The sequence below is a fragment of the Mauremys reevesii genome, linkage group 1, assembly GCF_016161935.1.
Source record: "Mauremys reevesii isolate NIE-2019 linkage group 1, ASM1616193v1, whole genome shotgun sequence".
In the NCBI taxonomy this organism is placed as follows: domain Eukaryota; kingdom Metazoa; phylum Chordata; order Testudines; family Geoemydidae; genus Mauremys; species Mauremys reevesii.
In genome coordinates this window covers 104,702,371-104,721,159 of record NC_052623.1, presented here as the reverse complement: position 1 = coordinate 104,721,159, position 18,789 = coordinate 104,702,371, and the positions used below count along the sequence as shown (strand labels likewise).

Sequence of the window (18,789 nt, the reverse complement as noted above, 5' to 3'; positions counted from 1 at the left end):
CCCACAGGCCAGATGTGGCCTGTGGGCTGTAGTTTGCCCACCCCGATGTAGTGGGTGTGAAATGCCGCTTTACTCCTCAGCACAAGTTATCTGTATCACGGGTCAGAGCACAGATGGGAGAGAATCCTCCATGGAGTTGCTGCTCCCCCACATCTACACAAGGAGGCAAGAAGTGGGCTGACACCGGTGCGGAATAATTGTGGTGTTTGGCAGGGGCGGCTCTAGGAATCCCGCTGCCCCAAGCAGGGCGGCGCGGCGCGGGGCGCGCTCTGGCGGTCGCCAGTCCCGCGGCTCCAGGGGACCTCTGGCAGACGTGCCTGCGGAGGGTGCGCTGTTCCCGCGGCTCCGGTGGAGCATCCGCTGGCATGCCTGCGGGAGGGCCACCAGAGCCGCGGGACCAGCGAACCCTCCGCAGTCATGCCTGCGGGAGGTCCACTGGTCCTGTGGCTCTGGTGGACCTCCCGCGGCTCCGCTGGACCTCCCGCAGGCATGACTGCGGAAGGTCCGCCGGAGCCGGCTGCCGCCCTGCCGGCAAAATGCCGCCCCAAGTGCGCGCTTGGCGCGCTGGGGTCTGGAGCCGGCCCTGGTGTTTGGTCTGCTCTCCCAACATGCCAGCCAGTTCTCCAGTAGCAGTTTGCTTCCCCCTAGAGTGAGTGGGAAGCCAGGAAGGGAGCTGTGACTCAGAGTCACAGTTCTTTCCCTGGTCTGTTTCTGGGACAGAGCAGGGCAGATTGAAATGTTACAATCTAATCATACATCAGTGTTACTGAGTCTAATTATCAAACTGTGGTTTATTAATTTTCCTTCTTAATTCCTTTTTTGTTCCTTGGTATCTTTAGGAAAAAAGAGGGAGATCCTGATTTATTTACTCCTGATGCTTAAAAGTTTTTCTTTTATTGTGCTTCTTTTTCTCTTTCTTTCATTCTCTTATTGTGATGATAGGAATCCGTATAATTAAATAAAAGCTTAAATTCTGCACATTCTGAATGTGTGATGCATATTACATGCCTCAACACTGCTCAGTTCTCTTATCTTGTAAGGCTGATGCCCTCTCTGTTATTGCTCACTCAAGAAAATAACTTGCACTTTATTTTGAATAATAAAAATAGCAGTTTGCTATAACTAAGTTTTGTGAGTGCGTGCGCACTTAGCCCAAAACTTAGACCCATTGGAATTTAAAAAAACAAAATCAAAGCTCATTTGATAAAGCAGCCTACACTGTATGTAAATATGTTTTTTTAATATACATACTAAATATATAGGCCCACTGATTCATCCAACTAGCAATGAGTTATAAAAGTAATCTTGGATGAGTTTTATGATCTATATTTAATTGATTACAAATAAATCCACGAACCCAAGATCACCACCCCTCATTGCAAGGTACCACTTCCCAGGGAAAAATCTCCCTGAAATCAATGAGTGTTGCAATATAAGCTATAGCAATGCCAGCTGTTCCCAAGACAAACTGATAATCATCCTTCCCCAGCTCAGAAGCCTTCTCACTTAACTGAAAAACTGATAGCTGAGGCACAAACAACAGGAATCACATTCAGGTCTACTACATGGCAGCCCAGATAATCACCCCCAGGCTACCAGTCTGGTCTGAAGCAGGTTGTAATAGGCATGGTCATATCACAATAGTCTATAATAAATAAAACATCAGACTTTGGATTTGCCTTTCATTCAAAGATTGCAAAACACTTCAACAAACATTGTTGGTTTAATTTCTGTGAGCTAAATATCCTGATTTTATAGGAGGGGAAACTGAGAAAGAGAAAACAAGCATCTTCCCTCAATGAAAAGAGACTGTGGCTCACTCCCTCTAAGGAATATTTAAATTCCCTTACATAGATAATTCTTGTGGAAGGGATGATTTTGCCCATTTTTCCCCAGCTACTATAAATAAAATGATAGGATACGCAATACACCTATTTTTTAAAATACCTGCAGAATATTAGTCTCAGACAAAGTAATGTACTTTCTCTTTACATGGGTTTATGAGAGGCTTATTTCCTTCCCTTTCTCCTCCCTTCCCCCTTTTTCTTTTTCTTGGGCTGGAAGATTTATGATTTTAATTTTCAAATCAGAAAGTTTTGCAAAATAAGCTAAAACCTCAAGGTGGCCAGCCAAAGCTTCTATGGAATGTTTCTTCAATGCCTCCTCAGCCAGTAACTGAGTTTACTTTGGCAATTATTGAAGTGAAGAATTATAAAACATTTCTAACTTACATTTCACATTTTAACATGAAAATACCACTTAGACAGTAGTTGAACAATCTTAGGAATCCAATATCATGACAAAACGTCTCATGTTTAAACATTCTCCACCTGAAACTCTCAGGACACATCAGTATTTAATATAAAAGTTTAAAGGGGTATGAATTACAATTTTCTGCTTACATGTTATGGCTAAGGAGTAAATTATCTGTGTGATGCAAGTGGTATTAAGAATAATCATAATATTTTGTCCTCATTTAGCACCTCTCATCCAAAAATATTAAAGTGTTTTAGTATCATGATCCCCACTGACTAACAGAGAAACTGGGGCACAGAGAGTGGATTCCCCAAGGACACTCAGCGAGTGGCACTGTAACAAACTGCAGCTGCATCTCTTGACTCCTGGTCCCCTCTTCTAACTCAGAGTGAAACTGTCTCACTAAACAAAATTCCCATTAAATTAAGATATTGTATACATAATTTGCTACATACAGCAGTGCACATTTACTCTTATTTTCCTTGTATCCTAGCTAAGAGAGAAACATTACAAGAAAGTGAGCAAAATAGTAATGTACAGACACCACGAACAAAGGCAAGAATTTTTAAAGGTGCCTAAGGGATTTAGGTGCCCAAATCCAATTGAAATTCAATAAGATATGAGTGCCTAACTCTCTTTGATTCCATTGAAAATCCCAGTCAAGACATCTCTGATATCAGAAACAAGAGAAAAAATCCAGTTTGAAAAGGGACAGATTGAAAAACCAACAAAAAATTAAAATGTAATACTCTTAAAACTCAACCCAGTCTCAAGAAGAAATTTATTCCCAGAACTAAATTGTTTGTAAGGTATTCCATTCCAGGAAACACATTTCCTTTAAATCATATACTGATACCAATAATGGGTTGGGAAAGCAGCCTCGCTATATTAAAGATGTTTAAGCAGGTCCTCCAGCACAATGACCTTTAAATTTCAGGAGTAGTTTACTACACGATGGAGGCAATCCCATGGTTACATCCATAAAATCTCCTTACAGGCCCCATATTCCCTTGCACCTTCTAGCATCTAGTTCTTTCTTGCTATTCTATTCTATCTATATGCTTATATGCCCCCATTCACTGCGGTATTTGAGCACCTCAAAATCAATCATTAACGGATTTTTATGCTCACAACACCCCTGTGAAGTAGAGAAGTATCATTATCCCCAGTTTACAGATTGGAAACTGAGGTAACAATAGGTCCGAACTCTGGGACCCTCCCATTGCATAGGGCCCTAAAGCCTGAGCTTCAGCCCGAGCCCAAACGTCAACATGACAGTTACACAGCCCCTTAGCCCAAGCCCTATGACCTTAAGTCAGTTGACATGGGTTTTTAATTGCAATGTAGACGTTCCTTCTGTTAACTGACTGCACATGTGTAATATATTAGTAATATTCAAAACCTCCTAACCCAGCCAAATGAAAACATTTTTTTCCAGCACAACCAAAGGCACTTCCTCTTGTGACAGCTATTTCTCTTCTAAAAGGTCAACATTCTTCCGTCATAGTCTGATGAAAAGCAGCTGATAACTCCTAGTTCTTGTAGAAGATAACTAGTTCTGCACAAGAACTGTTAATAACAGCTATTCATTTGTGAAAGAAAAACATAGGCAAATGTCAATGTGGCACTGCTAACTTGGGTGAATAGCTTATGACCTTTGTTTGACCCCAGTTATTGCAGACAGTATTAGTGAAAGAAGCAATCATAAATTAAATGACATTTAAGGTTTGAGCAATAATTCAAAAGCAGCTTTAGTCCTTTTCCAGCAAATGCTATAGAGGGCAGACTTCATAACAACTTCATTTACCGATTCTAAAAAAAGTCTATATTATATTTACCGTTCTAGTCTCTTGAGAGCAGAATCATATTTCATATTCCGATAAGTCAAAATGAATGGAATCCATTCTCTTTTAGATGATTTTATTGTTTATATTGTCTCAACTACACACCTGAAACTGCATACTTAATTTTATAAAAGTCTGTTAATAAATTATTGTTTTAGTCAAAGCTTTTGAAAAGGCAACTGAAAAGTGAGCAGGCAGTTAGAAAATGGCTGTCAAGACCAATTATTGTATAGGGCTCAATCCTGCAGTCCGTGGGACAGATCCTCTGTCAGTGCATATCTGCATATGTCTATCAAAGTCAATAGAGTTATACCAATTTACACAAGCTGAAGACATGACACTTTCAATTCTGTGGGAGTTTTGTCCAAGCAGAGGGTGCAAGAATAGGCCTATACTCGAAATATATCCTCACCAAAGAACTAATAGCAGCGATCTTGAAATCTCCTCTACAAAAACATACTGAACATACTGAAGAAAGTGAAATATAATAGAATGCAGCAGATGCCAGGAAAAAACAGGTACAGTACTCTTTCTCCTATTCTCCCTTCATCCTACAATATAAATCATGCAGACATGACTCATGCACAAGAAGGAAAGTTCAAGCTCTTTAAAACAAGAAATATATGAATAGAAAATTGTAATCAGAAGTATATTATGAGAGCATGACAAAGATCCTAATAATCTTCACCTACCTCTTCCGGAACAAGGTAAATTAGAGCTTCCTTGGCATTTCTTAGAGCTGTCCTCAGCTGACAACGGACAAGAACGTGGATGTTCACACTTCTTTCCAGTCCATCCTTTTTTACAATCACATCTTCCACAATTACACTGTCCGTGACCTTTACAATGAATAGAATTAAAGTGTTCTAAGTCAGTCTCAATCAGGGCAATAGATTAATTAAAGCCTAATGACAATAAACACAGTCTCTAATTTCTAAAACTCCATTTTATTAAATAATTACCATGGGAAGAGGTTCAATATAATCAAATCATTGCACCTAAAATCAATATTTCCGGTATGGTAATAATAATGGATGCCACACTGTTTGTGTTATCATATAGTTTCTAGACCACTGAATCATTTTTCTTTTCGTAGAAAATACTGTAGCATCTGATGTATAGTATAAATCTTCATACACAAGACATTCACATTTATTTTCTCACAACAATGAAAACCCTTAGTAGCAAGGCAATCATAAGACAACTTTCACATTCACCACAAGGCCACTCTCCATGCTTTATCTCACTACCATCACAATATTCAGTCTTACCTGCACACAAATACCCTCTGTTCTGCACACACTTTCAGTTCAACACTACTATGACCCACAATGCACATATAAACACATTGTAAATCTCACTGCAGTACAAGACCCTTACTCCATCTACTGACAATTGCAATATTATATGCCATGTCACATAGAAAAAGAATATGAAGTTCACGGCATACTCAATATTTCATCCCTTATCAAAATCACACATTTCTACAATATATTTAAATAATTATTTTAAAAAAGTAGATCTACTTTTCGGTATATTCTGCTTTAAAAAATGGATATGCAAATTATGTGATGATGAATACAATTTGCCTTGGCCTACATCAACCACTCATTTGTGGTCAGCATCATGGGCTATCTGAAGGACTGGAGGCAAGAGAGCAAGACTGAAGATCCAATTAAATCTCCTCTGCACATCCAGCAGAGAAAGTTCTAACTTGCTCTTTAGATTCTTCCATCAATCACTTAAAGGAGCAGAAGCCTGGCAGAACAAAATATTCTAAGCATTGGGCAAAGAAAGCTTGAGCATCAGAGTGACAGGGTGTATAAACCCCATACTGGTCAGGCGGGGGTAACCAATCACTTTTGGCAGAAGAGGCCACACCCTCTCGCCCCTGCTGCACATGCTCTCGATGAAAGGAACAGATAAAAGGCAACTGGTCAATTCAGTCATGGCTGGCTGAAGAACAGGATGGACGGGAGCAGCCGGCTCCTGCTGAAGAACCGTCAGCTCTCCAGACTGCAGAAGACAGTAGTTCAGGGAACCTCGGCCCCCAGTTTCGGAGGCCAACAGAGACAACAAGCTGCTTCCTGTGGAGGACAAGCCCGCAGGAGACTCAAGGGTAGGAAGTGACACAGGAATGTGTTGGGAGCTGACACTTGAATCTTCAATAAGGAGATCACTGGCTTCATAGGGCCCTGGGCCAGAACCTGGTAGAGTGGGGTAGGCCCAGGTTCCTTTACCCCCACCCTGCACTTGCCACTAAGTGTTACCACTGGGGATCATTGATAAAGACTGTTGGTTTGCTCTGCCCTGCCCTGAGGGCCAAAGCCCCAGACTATTATTTTCAGCCCCAGCCAGGAGGTTAAGAACCCCAGACTGTTTGTTTGTTCTGCCGTCCTCCCACCCCACCCCTGAGGGATTGGGCCAGAAGTAGTACTGCCCTGCGAGCCAGGGCTGCACAGAGGATTATTTGCCATGAAACCCCATGTCCCGGCAAGAAGAGGTGACTCAATGGGCCATGTCTGATATGATGTCATGATTTGAAAAGGGGGCAACCCCTCCATTACACACTGCACCCCCATGACAATCAGCAAAATCTTTCTTCAGCAGCAGAGTAAAGTTTGAAACAGGGCATAAATGCTTGTTTCATTAGACCAGCTCCCTGGCCAGCTCTGCTCCCAAGAACCTCAGCCAGTCACAACCCACTGCTTTAAGTCCAACCTACTCTTCTTTTGTCCAGTGTCCCATCTGGTTTTCTTCTTGCAAACTATAAGCACATATGTTTTATAGATCTAGTCTGACTACTTTGAAATGTTTACACTTGCAAATACTATATGTCTAAAATGTATGCACTTACCAGTTTACATGCAGAAAATTGGAGGAGGCAGGGGGCAAGGAGCTCCCTAGGCTGACAGAAAGGCCAGCAGACCATCTGCCATCCTGCAGGTGCACAGGAGGTGATTTTTCTTTATGTTTGTTAATTGTTTTTCATTTAAAAATGCCAAAGGCCGCTCTTCTTTCCCTTGTTGTTTTTGTGCACCTGCTGGCAGGCTGAGCATTGACCATATGCCCCCGTGGCCCAGATGTGCATCTCTGAAAGGCTAATTCACTTTATTGACTCTCTCCTGCTAACACAGCTGTGTATGCACTAACAAGACAGTGGCACATAGTCTATACGTGAATATGGATGATTTCATATGGGAAGGCTCATTTTGTTGTTGGTTTTTGCTTTCTATATCAGATGTTAACATGATTATCTTTAAAGGAGGACAGTCCTTTGACAATGAACACCTTTAAGCGAAGATCACGCAGTTAGATACCAAACAACATTAAACTCTTTAAAAGAGGACATCCAGTTGGCAACATGAAATACTGTAAATTGCCAATCACCCCCAGGCAATGTGAAATCTCTGAAGGGAGCTACCTTTCTGTGATGTTAAGCCTTAGCAGCAGGGCTCCCAATTCCCATGATATAAAGTCTTTGAAATGACTGTTGGCATTTCATTCAGTCACAGTAAAATTCGTATCTGCAACAGGGTTTCTATGATTCCAGTCCAGTAATCTGGACAGGAAAGGTTTCCTGCCTCTATCAATTAGGCAGGCAGAACAACATGAGAAACTTTTGAACCAGCTCAGCTCCCTTTATTGTCTATCAGGTTTGCCATTTTGCCTGGATTTTCCTCAACCTAAGTAAACCCCCATGGATTTTTTACTAAAACACTGAAAAAAACTTGTTAAAACCTAAAAAAGTAACAGTTTTGAAATGAAACATAGCACATATGCTTTGTGAGTCACTTTGTAAGCACTGTTTTACTGCAGACATAAAACAGTAAATATATTGTCAAAAATTAACAGCTTGAATTTTTTAAGTGCTTTCCCACATTATGGGTTTTGGCAATGACTTACACAGATGCAAAGTACCCTAGTTTGAACTGGGGTAAGTCAGACTACTGAAAGTCAGTTTACATTGGTGCACTGTGTCTAAGCTAGGGGTTTGCACAGTTTGTATAAACAAGGCCTTGAATATACACAAATGCAAAGCCTGTAACCTAGTTAGCCTCTTTTGTATTTATCCTTAGCTGCTGATAGACTTTTACCAAATTATTTGCTTTTTCTACAAGTGGAATATAACTACATTTCAATCAGGGGCGGCTTCACGCTTTGCCCCGCCAGTCATGCGCGCGCGGCGGAGGCGCCGCAGGGAGCAGCGCAGGACCGCCGCATGACATGAGAGGGAGGGACCGCTCCTGGCGGGGCTCGGATGGACCCCGCTGCGCGCGGGACGGCCCGCGCGCCCGGCGGCGCGCTTGAGCTGCCCGCAGCCATGCCTGGGCGAGGCCGTCCCGCGCCGCGGCCGGATGAGCGCCTCCAGCGCAGTCTTGCCAGTCGCAGGTCCCCTCGTCTGGGTGTCCCGTGGACCAGGCAGGCGGCACCGCGCAGGGGCGCGGCAGGGGCCCCCGCCTCAGATTTTAGCCAGGCACCAGCTTTGCTTTGTGCCTGGAGCCTGGTTTCAATCAAATCAATCCCAATGTGGTAAAACTCAATTGCTGCTGACAGTAGTAAGTCCTAAAGATAGACAATATCCTGAATTCAATTGTTCTGTTTTCTGTTTGTGTTACACACTTAGAGCTGATCAAAATTTCAACCAAAAAAGTGGAAAGAAAAAAAGTCATAAAACATTTTCACAGATACAGATCTTTTTTTCTCCTTTTCTGACCAGTTCTAGTCCCAACATTCTTTTTCAAACATAGTTGTGGTTAAGAAATCTGGATCTTCATATTTATCATTAGTAGAGAAAAAAGGACCTGAGGGTTACATTTCACCATCTCAGTTTCAGCCTCCTCTTACTGTTCTAGGCTCCTTTTGTGATCTTTTGATTTGGGATCAATCATGCTTGGGGGAGCGGGGGAGGGGGAACGGGACTCTAAACTTTTCAGAAGCTATTTTTAAAAATGATTTTGTTCTTGTGCGGTTACAAATTTTTTTCTTAATTAGGTCAAGTCAGATTCCCACAGAATACTGCAGTATTAGTGTCAGACTGTAATTTGTCAAGTCCCTTTGAAGCTGCCTTTAGTTGCTTTTGCAAGATGTGTGCTTCTGTAGAGTCCCTTGGTGCACAAAACATATGCAATGTTTTAGCCAAAGTCCTTCTCATGCTTAGTGCTAATTTCATTGTATTTATGGTAATTGGATAAAAATGAAGAGGCATCATCTTCCCCAGTGTTCCACCAAGTGTCACTGGGATGCTGGGGCATCAATCCTTTTTCAGTCAACAAACCATGAGGATGTTGGTAGCTGAGGAAGAATTTTTGAACCTCCAGAAATGGGGTAGGACTGTGTTAGTTGTTCTTTCTCAACAAGGATTAAAATAATGTGCTGAGCACCCATACAGCTGAAGTTCTAGATGACTGGTCCTGAGAAATGCTCTCATCTTTTCCCATTTTATTTTCTTATCTGAGCAAATAGCAACGACCTTCTTGTTATACCTGGCATTCTTGAATGGCATCTTGAGTATCTTGGACCCAATATTCTGAGGGGCAGCAAGGTACAGTTCAGAAGTAGACTCAACAGCATTTAATAGGAACACATATTTCTTGAACTGATACTAAAGTCACTACCATACCACTTTTTATGCTCTACCAACCACCTTGTATTAATAACAAATTGGATTCTTTTAGTTTTTCCTTTATTTTTCCCCTCTGTCTCTTCATTTGCGGCATCTAGAAGTGACCCTGCATGTTTCAGTCTGTGTGGTAGAGTATATCCACATTTAACAGCTTCAGTCATTCTTCAAATTGTTCAGTTTGTGCTCTGTTGAACACAATGTACTTAGCATAACACAAATGGGTGCTTACAGTTGGGCTCCTTCGTTCATATTTAGACAAGTTGGTCAAAAAATATGTTTTGTGAAAAAAAATAAAGATGAAAGATTTTTCATTTCATTTAAATGTTTCACAAAATAGCATGTTTTTTTAATTTTAAAAAATCTACTTACTTCCAATAAAGTAATTAGAGTATGAGCCCTAATGTCTGCTTAGCAAAAATTACACTAAAGAAATAGAATGAGGAGTGAGAGCAAGCCAATTGGACATTCCTTCTTCCAAAATTAAATTCAGACATCTTGTTTACATTTACATATACCCCTTACCTGAACAGAAGTCATCAGAATATCTGTCATACACTGCCTTGCAATTTCTTTCATCACACTCACAGGTATCTCCATGAATATCTCCCCAGTCACCAGTTGGATCCACATCATGGCATGTGCATTCACCACATACACATGTGCCTAAGGAAAAAAACAGAACAGAAATGGGCCTACCATCTTCTTTTACGTAGAGACTGTCTGGTTTGGCCAATGTACATGGCAGAGGGACATTGCTGACAATGTACATTGGCCAAACCGGACAGTCTCTACGTAAAAGAATAAATGGACACAAATCAGACCTCAAGAATTATAACATTCAAAAACCAGTCGGAGAACACTTCAATCTCCCTGGTCACTCGATTACAGACCTAAAAGTTGCAATATTACAACAAAAAACTTCAAAAACAGACTCCAACGAGAGACTGCTGAATTGAATTAATTTGCAAAATGGACACCATTAAATTAGTCTTGAATAAAGACTGGGAGTGGATGGGTCATTAACAAAGTAAAACTATTTCCCCATGTTTATTTCCCTCAGTACTGTTCCTCACACCTTCTTGTCAACTGCTGCAAATGGACCATTTTGATTACCACTACAAAAAGTTTTTTTCTCTCCTGCTGGTAATAGCTCACCTTAAGTGATCACTCTTGTTAGTGTATGGTAACACCCATTGTTTCATGTTCTCTGTGTATATATATATATCTCCTCACTATATGTTCCATTCTATGCGTTCAATGAAGTGGGCTGTAGCCAACAAAAGCTTATGCTCAAATAAATTTGTTAGTCTCAAAGGTGCCACAAGTACTCCTGTTCTTTTTAAGGATACAGACTAAGACGGCTGCTACTCTGAAACCTACATTCTTTCTGTATTTGAGCCAAGCTTTCAATTTCCCCATAATTAAGATGAGAGAGTTTTCTAAATGCTCTCAGGATAATTAGGTGCTCATACTATAGCAGGTTTTGTCCTTAGAGATATATTTAAGAAAGGTTTCTATGAGACTTGCACTTTTGCTCTTCTGTAATAGTTCTGGACTGCAGCCAAAGGAATAACATTCTCACTTTGAACTATTTGTTCACTGAAGCCAACTATAGCAGCTGGTGAATACAAATCTCATTTTTTTAATTATTTCTTCCCAAACTGGCAAAATTAAATGGACGTTATGGATGAAATTCAAGTGATTGGACTTTCTGCAAAGAACTACATATAGTTAAAAAAAAATCTGTCTTCTAAGGCCATGAGCAGTCCCTCTTTGGTTGCTGTTCCAGATTCAGAGATGAAATAATGACCACCGTTCTTTCATAGCCCATATCCAGGGCTTTGGGAACCCAGGATGAGTTATCTGCCCATTACCCAGCCAGTGCAGCCTGATTGTAGGAGCAAGAGGTGAAAAGGGCTTCCCATTCTTGGGACAATTTCATCTTATAAATATATATTTTACATATACATATTCACACACATTTGTATATAATAGGAAAAATGTGCATGCCTATACGCAAACATATTCATACATGCACACATAAGTGTATGTTTATGTGTACACACATACACAGAGATGCCAAATTTTAAAGATTCATGTCCAGAAGTGAAAAGAGAGCAAAACCAAAAACTATTTCTAAAAATTATGACCTTTGTCCTACTGCAGAATAAATGCACATATAAAATATGCAAATGACACACCTCTGTTGCTGCAGATTTTGCCATCTGGAGATGTGCATCTTTTCTTGATCTCCCATGGGGTGATGTCACACTGGAATTCACATTTATCTCCATGCCAACCAGCCTCACAGTAACAGTTTCCACAGTAACACTTTCCATGGCCTTAACCCAAAGCAAATTTTATACAGTGAGAAATAGACAAGTTTTTAAAAGAGCATTAACAATCTAACCATTTTTAACTAATTTTCCTCTTCATCCTTGCAGTGTTATGATCACAACTAAAGCAGCTGACAGATTTTATTTCTGAATAAAATAAGATTTCTACAGAAGCAATTAATTATGTTGTATTGATATACCTCCATAAACCTATTTTACAAATGTTCTTAATTTGTAATACATAAATAAATAATAATAAAATTAAATTTAAACTTATTCTTTTTAAAGTCATTAAACTTAATTCTTGAGTATGGATGGGTACATTTAGTAGATCGTGAATTTAACAGAAAAAGTAAAGAGCAACTTTAAATACACTACTGTGGCTCAATCTCTCAATCATGAACTACAGCAGGGGTCGGCAACCTTTGGCACCCGGCTCACGAGGCTAAGCACTCTGGCAGGCCGGGCCAGTTTGTTTACCTGCCGCGTCTGCAGGTTCGGCCGATTGTGGCTCCCACTGGCCACGGTTTGCTATCCCAGGCCAATGGGGGTGGCGGGAAGTGATGCGGGCCAAAAGATGTGCCGGCCACCACTTCCCGCCGCCGCCATTGGCCTGGAGCGGCGAACCGCAGCCAGTGGGAGCCTCGATCGGCTGAACCTGTGGACATGGCAGGTAAACAAACCGGCCCAGCCGGCCAGGGGGCTTACCCTGGCGAGCCGCATGCCAAAGATTGCCGACCCCTGAGATACAGGGTACTGTGCACTTGCAACTTTTAAACAACAGGAGTTGAAGGAGCTCAGCCCCTTGAAAGATTCACTCCATGGGGTTCTGTGCCAGTGGAGGGCTTCACCCATGCTGAGCAGCTTGCAGGAGTCTGGCTTTTGTTTGTAACTATTTTAAACAGGGAAATTATGGACATAGACAAATCAGCTCTTAAAAATTAAGAAGCAGCTAGAAGATCAATCCCTTCCATGAATCAAAACAAACCTTTAACAAATTCACCTAATATCCCTCCCCCACCTTCAAAATCCTGAACAGGTTCTATCTCTGGTCATTTGGGGCTTAATCCTACAAGCTTGTAAGCCCTCTGACCCAATCCACCAAAGCACCTAACTTTCAGCAGGTGAATAGTGCAGTGACTTCAATGGGACTACCCAAGGCTTTAAAGTTAAGCATGTGGGACTCTTCATGTGCTTAAAATTAAGCACATAGTTAAGTGCTTTGGTGAGCAGAGCCAGGACCTTGCAGGATCAAATCTTTTCTCACTGTACTATGAGTGTCAGACTCAACAGCCCCAGCAATCTCTGCAAGAACTGGATCACCTGCTGTCCTCAAATATCTCATGTTCATTTACTATCAACCATGCAAATTTTGAATTGTGACATGTACATTTTACAGTGAAACATGACATTTCCACAGCTGTCAACCAATTAAGGAAAAGAAACAGTTCTGTATGACTTATGTAACTAACCAACCCAGAGAAAATTTTGTATTTCAAATATTCACAATGAATTGTTCATGAAAGCAGATCAAGAATTATTTCCGAACAAATTTGTGAATAATTTCTAAAACTAAATACATTTGAGAACTTGGCAATTTTTTGCAGACACTTCACACTGGTAGAAAGGAAGCTAAATTTGTGAACTAAGTTGTTATAAATTTTTTGACCATCTCTATCTTTGACTACAGAGGTCTCATGGAATGATTCCACATCATCAGCTACAGTCTGTACCCCCTGCCAATCATCTTGCGACTGCATTCCACTAGAGCACAGGTGAATAGGAGAGCGAGTGTGGATGGCGCAATGCAAACCATCACCATTGAAAACAAGTCACGCGTGTGTTCTGATGACAGGGTAAAGTTTTATTTACTGTCTTATGGCTGTTGAGGCACAGAGTCTGAGTTGTAAACAGCAGCAGACTTGGCAGGCATAATTTGTAATCCCTTTCTCAGCATCAAACTACCTACATACTTTATTTGGAAAGGGCTGCCATTTGCACAGCGGTCTTTTTAGCCACAACTATGCTCACAAGACGTAAAACCATCGTCAGCATCATCTTTGGTCACGAAGGATAACAACCACCTCTGACTTCTTCTTTTCTACCCTCACACTCATATATACCCAGAACTAGTATGAACTACATAATTTAATCTACAATTATCTTGGAGTGGATCTATGGTTCCTGACTGAAGACAATGCTGTTCTATGAGGACAAAACAACAAATTACAGGATCGGAGTTTAGTTAGCTATAATATGGTCCATGTTAAAAATCAAGCAGTATCTTTGCTGAAACTGAATATGAAATCCCTATGGCTAATCCCCCTGTGACAGGGCATCTGCCCCACACTAGCCCATAAAGGGTTAATAGAACCCTAAGGAGGCTGCACAACAGACAGCTGATGAGAGAGGACTATAGGGAAGCTATGCAGGAGACAGCCAATTGGAGAGGGCTACGAGGAGCAGCCAATCAGGGCCAAGCAGGCCCACATAAGAAGAGCTGCAGGGCAGAGAAAGTCAGTATCTCCCTGGAGATCGGAAAGGGTGGAGGACTGGCTGCCTCACAGGCAGAGGGCAGCTAGCACCTTGGACAGAGCAGTGCTGGGCAAGATCAGGGGAGCGAGAGTGAGCTCCTGGCTGACTGCTGACATGCTAGGGCCCTGAAACAAGGGCGGAGAAGGTGCTGGGGCTGCGGAAAAGTGGCCCAGGGAAGTAGATTGTGGGGCTGGAGGTGATGCAGCATGTGGCTGCCATCTACAGGGTCCCTGGGCCAGGACTCGGAGTAGTGGGTGGGCCCAGGTACCCCCCACCCCCACTCACCATCGAGCAAAACCTAGAAGCAAGCCCAAAATCAATGCTATTAACACTAAAAACCAGAGGAAATGCCAGGAGTTTGTGCAGGCTTTTCAACTTAGCATGCATGGGTAGTAATTACCAGAGAAGGCGGAGGAATTTTGGGAGAATTTAAGAGCAACAATCCATGAAACAGCTTTAGCTACATTTGGGGGAAAGAGACCGTCAAAAAAGGACTGGTTTGAAGAAAATGAAGTGGAACTATTAGCTCTCATCAATATTAAGAACACAGCCTATCTGGAACACAACAAGAAGCTAACAGAGAGCACCAAAGTGAGACTTTGACATGCAAAAATCGAGATGCAGTGAGCAAGCAGATGCTGTGCAAATCATTACTGGATCAAGCTCTAAGAAGAGATACAGACAGCCTCAGACACAGGAAACCTCAAAGTCATGTATGACGGCCTGAAGAAAGCTCTAGATCCACTGTCAACAAGGTTGCCCCTCTCAAATCACACAGCAGTGAAATCATTACAGATAAAAGCAAGCAGTTGTCTCATTGGGTTGAATACTATTCAGAGCTATACGCACAAGAAAGAAACATCACCAGTGAATCACTGGACCAAATGCCAACTCTACAGGTCATGCCAGAGCTAGATGTGGAGCCCACTGTAGAAGAGCTAAGCAAGATCATTGATTTGCTATCAAATGACAAGGCTCCTGGAAAAGATGGCATCCCAGTGGAAATCAACAACTACAGGGTTATCTCGCTACTAAGTGTAGCAGGAAAAGCTTTTGCAAAAGTCATCTTAGTGCACCTACAACAGCTGGGAAATCGTGTCTACCCTGAATCACAGTGCGGATTCAAGCTTGGAAGATCAACTATAGACATGATATTTTCTCTGCATCAACTCCAAGAAAAGTGCAGGGAGCAAAACTGACTATTGTACATCACCTTTGTGGTCCTAACCAAAGCATTTGACACAGTCAGCAGAGCAGATCTACTAGCAATACTAGAAAAGATAGGATGTCCACCAACCCTGTTCAGTCTTATACGTTCATTCCACAACAATATGAGAGCAACTATCCAGTTTGATGGGTCCACTTCAGACAGCTTTGAGATGAAAAGTGAAGTGAAGCAAGGATGTGTTCTTGCCCCTACACTCTTTGGAATCTTCTCAGTACTCTTGAACTGTGAGTTTAAGGACATGAAAGATGGAGTGTATCTCCACACAAGATCAGATGGGAAACTCTTCAACCTGTCCTGACTTAAGTCAAAAACCAAAGTAAAAAAGATGCTAATCAGGGAACTTCTATTCATTGATGACGCTCCCTCATAGCCCACAATGAAGATCTATTACAAGAACTCATGGACTGCCTTTCAAGTACCTGTCAGGCATTTGTTCTCACCATCAGCATTGAGAAAATGGTTGTATTAGGACAGGGGGTTCCACAAGGTCCTTCAATCACCTTAAATGCAAATCAGCTAGAAGTAGTCCAAAAGTTTGGCTGCTTAGGTTCTACAGTGACCACCAACCTCTCACTGGATGAAGAACTAAATGTTTGCACTGGAAAGACTGCCACTACCTGTAGCAGACTAACTAAAAGAGCGTGGAGCAACTCAAAGCTTACCATCAAGACCAAACTGCTAGTGTACCAAGCTTGCATCCTCAGCACTCATGTATGGTGGGGAAACATGGACAATCTATGCTCATCAGAAGAAAAGGTTTAACAGTTTCCATCTATGTTGTTTACACCACATACTAAACACCAATTGGCAAGATAAAGTCACCAATGCAGAGGTTCTTCAAAGTTCTTCGACTGTGCTGGCTGGGCCATCTGAGTAGGTTGGAAGACGGACGCATAGCCAAGGATACGCTACCTGGGGAGCTATCAGAGGGAACAAGAACAATAGTCCAAGCTTCTCTATAAAAATACATGCAAGCGAGATTTGAAGGAATTTGGAATTGATCCTGACCAATGGGAACGTGGCAAGTGATCATAACAAGAGTCACCATTGTCTCCATGAGGGTATCAAAGTCCATGACAGGAGCTAGCTCCTACAGCTTGAGGAGAAAAGAGCCCGTAGGAAGCAAGCAGCTTCCAACAAAGATACATACATTTGCACTAACTGCCAAAGATCATGCAAATCTTGGCTTGACCTATTCAGTCACATGAGACATTGCAAACCATCTACATCATGGGCTGCAATTCCCACCGTCTCTCGCAGATGAAAGGATGCCAACACATGCCTGGTTTCTCTATTTGGGGTCCATCCTTGCAACTGCATATGCATATGCTTAGCTTTTAGCACATGAGGAGTAGCTCTATCGATACGCCCAGCACAACTCTTCATGTGCTTAAAGTTAAGCTTGTGCATAAGTTTGAAGGATAAGAGCCTTAGTTTGCAAGGTCTCCAAGAGAGTATTCCTGTCTTACTGTTTGCAATATCAACTTTAATTGGGTCCTGATCCTGACTGAAGTGTCTGGGTCCTGGTATAATATAACCAATTTCCATAGTGATGAATTAAGAAGTCACAAACACGAAGGATGTGGTTCACTAGCACCTTTCTCTGGTAACTCTTGAATTCAACAGGCACATCAACATAAAATCGGAGTTTTACAGAGGTAAATCTAGTCCCTGGTTGGATTATGGCATCACTGAATGAAACAAGGGTAGGGAATAGGAAAACGTTTTATAATGAGACACCGCACTGATGAGAAAGGATACACAGAAAAATGCAAATGGGGTTTTGTAAAATGTCAAATGTTATCAAATGTAATAAAGTGTGGCATTTTCTCTTCACACTTGGTATGCAAAGTAAAATATATATTGAATCATTGACATATATCCCTCCCCAGCTTTTACTTTGGCCAATTATTTGATAAATTTGGCCTGCATTCCCAGGATATGGCTTCTTTAGAGGGTCATATTACTATCATCATTTTAAAAAACAACTTATTCTGTATAACCAAAGTTCTTTTCTCTCCGAAGAGCAGCATGGAGAGTTAAACAAATAGAAATTATTTTGGTGTCTATACACACATGGGTAAATACAGATAGTAATACATACTTGCAGTATTATGGGGGTGAATTGGGTCCCCTTGTGTATGTGGGTGTGTGTTACTCCTTTCTAATCCCACTTGTCCCAATACTGTACTTCTCTGTTTTTAATGTATCCCCTCAGTCTCTCTCTTTTTCTTCCATCCTTGCACATATCCACTTCCATGTACCTCACTTGTTAGAAAATTAGGAGCTTTGTGGTACTATGCACCCTGGCTCCTGTTTCTCTTAATAAAAGGAGACAGTGGCTCAGGGCTACTATGTTCCTCAGATTATTGTTCAGCCCACTTGCTCATCTGAAATTTCTACTCACTATTCACTGTAGATATTCATGCTATTTATCTCTTTGTCTCTCAATGCATGCATGCAATAAAGTCATTTTATAATTCCAATAAGTAAAAATCTGAAATACTGTATTACTCTATTGCATGTCTCAACCATCTTTGACTGATCTTCTTATTGTACTTATTTACTAATGCACTTACCTGTACAGATCTCGCCTGTTTCATCATCTATGCATTCTCGGTCATCACACTCACAAAATTTACCATAGATGAGTCCATTCCCTTCTGAATTCTCACACTTGCATCTGCCACATTGGCATACGCCTGTAAACATTTAAAAAAACCACTCTTGTGATTATAGTTAATAGAAAAAATAGTTGTTGCTGTTTTAATTAAGCCAACAGTGGTTTTATATGCCTTATTGCTGAGCTCACTGAAAACTTAAGATAAACCAGGGGGTCAGGGGAGTCCATCTGAAGTGTAAATAGATTTTTTAAGTGCCCCACTCTACAAAGAATAAAGAACCATAACAAGAAGTTTCATACTTCTCTAGAGCCAAGTAAAATTCACCTCCAGGGCTGTCTGT

At 41.4% G+C, this 18,789-nt stretch overlaps 1 protein-coding gene across 1 annotated transcript in view; it reads right to left on the bottom strand.

Annotated features, from left to right (window-relative positions):
- Nucleotides 1-18,789, bottom strand: part of ITGBL1 (integrin subunit beta like 1) — a 216,250-nt gene that overhangs the window by 77,544 nt on the left and 119,917 nt on the right. Inside the window, exons 5-8 of the mRNA XM_039528318.1 lie at nt 18,405-18,527; nt 11,928-12,068; nt 10,249-10,389; nt 4,793-4,939 (exon numbers count right to left, since the gene is read on the bottom strand). Coding sequence (XP_039384252.1) covers nt 4,793-4,939; nt 10,249-10,389; nt 11,928-12,068; nt 18,405-18,527 — 552 coding nt within the window. The remainder of the gene's footprint in view (nt 1-4,792; nt 4,940-10,248; nt 10,390-11,927; nt 12,069-18,404; nt 18,528-18,789) is intronic.